The sequence below is a fragment of the Otolemur garnettii genome, unplaced genomic scaffold, assembly GCF_000181295.1.
Source record: "Otolemur garnettii isolate 467f Iridium unplaced genomic scaffold, OtoGar3 scaffold00014, whole genome shotgun sequence".
In the NCBI taxonomy this organism is placed as follows: Eukaryota; Metazoa; Chordata; class Mammalia; order Primates; family Galagidae; genus Otolemur; species Otolemur garnettii.
Window position 1 is genome coordinate 28,065,972 of NW_003852409.1, and position 3,832 is coordinate 28,069,803.

Sequence of the window (3,832 nt, forward strand, 5' to 3'; positions counted from 1 at the left end):
TTTTTTTTTTTTTTTGAGACAAAGTCTCACTATGTCACCCTCAGTAGAGTGCCATGGTGTCAACGGTTCATAGCAACCTCAAACTGTTGGGCTTAAGCAATTCTCTTGCCTCAGCCTCCCAGGTAGCTGGGACTACAGACACTCACCATAATGCCCAGCTAGCTTTTTTCATTTTTAGTAGAGACAGGGTCTCAATCTTGCTCAGGCTGGTCTTGAACTCCTGAGCTCAAGCAATCCACCCACTTCAGCCTTCCAGAGTACTAGGATTACAGGTGTGAGCCCCTGTGCCTGCTTTCTACTTTCTTTTAATGGCCACATTTTCTGGGAAATTTGGTACATTTGAACTCTAGCATCTAGTAGAAATGAATTTCAGCAGATATTGGGCTCCTCTGAATAGGCAGAAGGCCAGGTAGTGAGTAGAGTGGAAAGGATTCAGTGAGAGTATTTGGAGACCTCCCCAAACAAATTGACTTCACTCCTAATTGTGTTTCTGGCTGTCAATCTTGGGGATTTTGGTCTGTCTGGGAAAATTCTTTTTATTTTCATTTTAAAAAATTTTTGAGGCAGAGCCTCACTTTGTTGACTTTGGTAGAGTGCTGTGGTGTTATAACTCACAGCAACCTCTAACTCTTCGGCTCAAGCAATTCTCAGCCTAGGTGTTTTAGGGTCTTGCCTTCTCTCAAAACCAGAAACCAAGACTTGGACCACACCAGAAGTGACCAACCCACCACCATCCCCCAGAACATTCCACACATCATCGGCAGCCATTGGAAACCAGCTGTTTGTCTTTGGGGGAGGAGAGAGAGGTGCCCAGCCTGTGCAGGACGTGAAGCTGCATGTGTTTGACGCAAGTATGGATGGGCGGGTACCTTGGGGCTGCCACTTACCTGATCAAGGCCACCCTGACCTGCAGCTTACCTGATGTAGGAAGCAGAGGTTATAAAATGAAATCCTGACTAAGTGTCTCACTTCTCGACTTTTTCTTTTTGAGATAGAGTCTCAATCTGCCATCCTCAGTAAAGTGCCTTGGCATGATTATAGCTTACACCAATCTTAAGCTCCTGAGTTCAAGCGATTCTTCTGACTCAGCCTCCTGAGTAGCTGGGACTACAGCTGCCTACCACCATACTTGCTAGTTTTTCTATTTTTATTTATGTTTAATTTATTTATTTTTTGTTTTGAGACAGAATCTCACTATGTCACCCTCAGTAGAGCACTGTGGCATCACAGCTCACAGCAATCTCAAAGTCTTGGGCTTAAGCAATTCTCTTGACTCAGCTCCTAGGTAGCTGAGACTATAGGTGCCTGCCACAGTGCCTGGCTATTTTTTTGTTGTAGTTGTCAATGTTGTTTGACAAAAATAAATAGAAAAACTGGCTTGGTGCCCATAGCTCAGTGGCTAGTGTACCAGCCATATACATCGGGGCTGGTGGGTTCAAACCCAGCCCAGGCCAGGTTGAACTCACCAGCCCCAGTGTATATGGCCGGCACCCTAACCACTGAGAAACAGGTACTGAGCCATGTTAGTTCACAGTTTTTTTTTTGTTTTGTTTTGTTTTAAGAAGGAACAGAGTCTCACTCTGTCACCCTCAGTAGAGTGCTATGGCATCACAGCTCACAGCAACCTCCAGCTCTTGGGCTTAGGCGATTCTCTTTCCTCAGCCTCCCAAGTAGCTGAGACTATAGGCTCACGCCACAATGCCTGGCTATTTTTTTTGTTGTTGCAGTTTGGCCGGGGCTGGGTTTGAACCCACCACTCTCCATATATGGGGCCAGTGCCCTAGTCACTGAGCTACAGGCGCTGACCTAGTTAGCAGTTCTTATTATCTCTTTCAGACATTATACATACATGTATTATGTACATACATTAATTTTCTATGAATTTGAAATTATATAAACATTTAAAATCAATACATACATGGAATCAACATATAAATACTGTTGTAAAGCTTACTTTTGGGAAGTATGCATGGATCTTAGTAGTTGAAAGCATAAATTTTAAAGCTACATGACCTGTGCTCAGAAGCAGATCTGATATATATTTTCAGTGTTACCTTAGGCTACTTAATTTTTCTTGACCTTAGTTTGCTGGTCTGTAAAATAGAGGTAATAATAGTGCTTCATACAAAGAGTTGTAAAGATTAAATTAGATTTATCTTCTCAAATCTAGCAAGATCAACTGGAAAAAATAAAAGAATAAAGAATTTTAAAAATTAAATGAGATAATGTGATATTAGTACATAGCATAGTCCCTGGAAGTATGTAATAAATATTAACTATATTGGGCGGTGCCTGCTGCTCAGTGAGTAGGGTGCCAGCCCTATATACCAAGGGTGGCAGGTTTGAACCTGGCCCCGGACAAACTCTAACAAAAAAATAGCCAAGCATTGTGGCGGGTGCCTATAGTCCCAGCTACTTGGGAGGCTGAGGCAAGAGAATTGCCTAAGCCCAAGAGCTGGATGTTGTTGTGAGCTATGATCCCAAGGCACTCTACAGAGGGTAACAAAGTGAGACTCTGTCTCTAAAGAAAAAAAAAAGGTAGATAAATAAATAAGTTATACTATGATGAATATATTGGTGCCCTTTTATTTTAAATTGTATTCCTTGGGGCACTGGGGTACCTAAATAACTGGCATCAATTTAAAAATAAATTGTTAAGCCAGGCACAGTAGCTCACACCTGTAACCCTAGCATTCTGGGAGGTCAAGGAGGGGGTGTGTTGCTTGAGCTCACGTGTTTGAGACCAGCCTGAGCAAGAATGAGAGCCTGTATCTACTAAAAATGAAAAAGTGAAGCAAGAGGATCACCTGAGCCCAAGAGTTTGAGTGTGAGTTATGACAGGGCAAAGTGAAACTGTCTCAAAAAAAAAAAATTTGTTTGGCAGCCTTTTGTCTCAAATATTTTTTGGAATACTTCATTAAGACTTTACTGGTAGGCTCGGTGCCTGTAGCTCAAGTGGCTAAGGAGCCAGCCACAACACCAGAGCTGCCAGTTTCAAATCCAGCCTGGTCTGCCAAACAATGACAACTACAACCAAAAATTAGCCGGGCATTGTGGCAGGTGCCTATTGCCCCAGCTACTTGAGAGGCTGAGGCAAGAGAATCACTTAAGCCCAGGAGTTAGAGGTTGCTGTGAGCAGTGATGCCATGGTACTCTACCCAGGGTGACAGCTTGAGGCTCTGTCTCAAAAAAAAAAAAAAAAAAAAAAGACTTTACTGGTATATTGCAATGATGAATTAATTTTCCAGAATTATATGTACAGCTTTGAAGATATAAAGGGTTACCTGTAGTAGCACACATCTGCTCTGTGAATAGATTACTCATAATTTTCTTTCTTTTTTTTTTTTTTTTTGAGACAGAACCTCAGGCTGTCACCCTAGGTAGAGTGATGTGACATCACAGCTCACAGCAACCTCCAACTCCTGGGCTCAAGCAATTCTCCTGCCTCTGCCTTCCAAGTAGCTGGGACTACAGGCGCCCACTACAACACCCGGCTATTTTTTAGTTGCAGCCATCATTATTATTTGGCGGGCCCAGGCAGGATTCAAACCCGCCAGCTCAAGTGTATGTGGCTGGCGCCTTAGCCACTTGAGCCACAGGTGCTGAGCCAGATTACTCATAATTTTCATGTATTGAATACTTTTCTCTTCTGTGCCCATGCATTGTGTACATATTCTCATTTAATCCATACCTCAACCCTGAGAAGTAGGCATTGTTTTTATCCTGATTTTATGGCTATAGAAATAGAAACAGCCATGTACACCTAAGGTGGCGGGTTCGAATCCCCAGCCCGGACCCGCCAAAACAACAATGATGGCTGCAACCAAAAAAT

The 3,832-nt window shown here is 42.8% G+C and overlaps 1 protein-coding gene across 3 annotated transcripts in view; it reads left to right on the top strand.

Moving 5' to 3' along the window:
- RABEPK (Rab9 effector protein with kelch motifs) overlaps positions 1–3,832 on the top strand; it is a 31,770-nt gene that overhangs the window by 19,842 nt on the left and 8,096 nt on the right. For 2 of the 3 annotated variants that reach the window (XM_003785303.2, XM_023510521.1), the window contains exon 5: positions 690–851. The exons of the other annotated variant lie outside the window; for it this stretch is intronic. In XM_003785303.2, the coding sequence (XP_003785351.1) occupies positions 690–851 (162 nt within the window). The remainder of the gene's footprint in view (positions 1–689; positions 852–3,832) is intronic. 3 annotated transcript variants of the gene reach the window in all.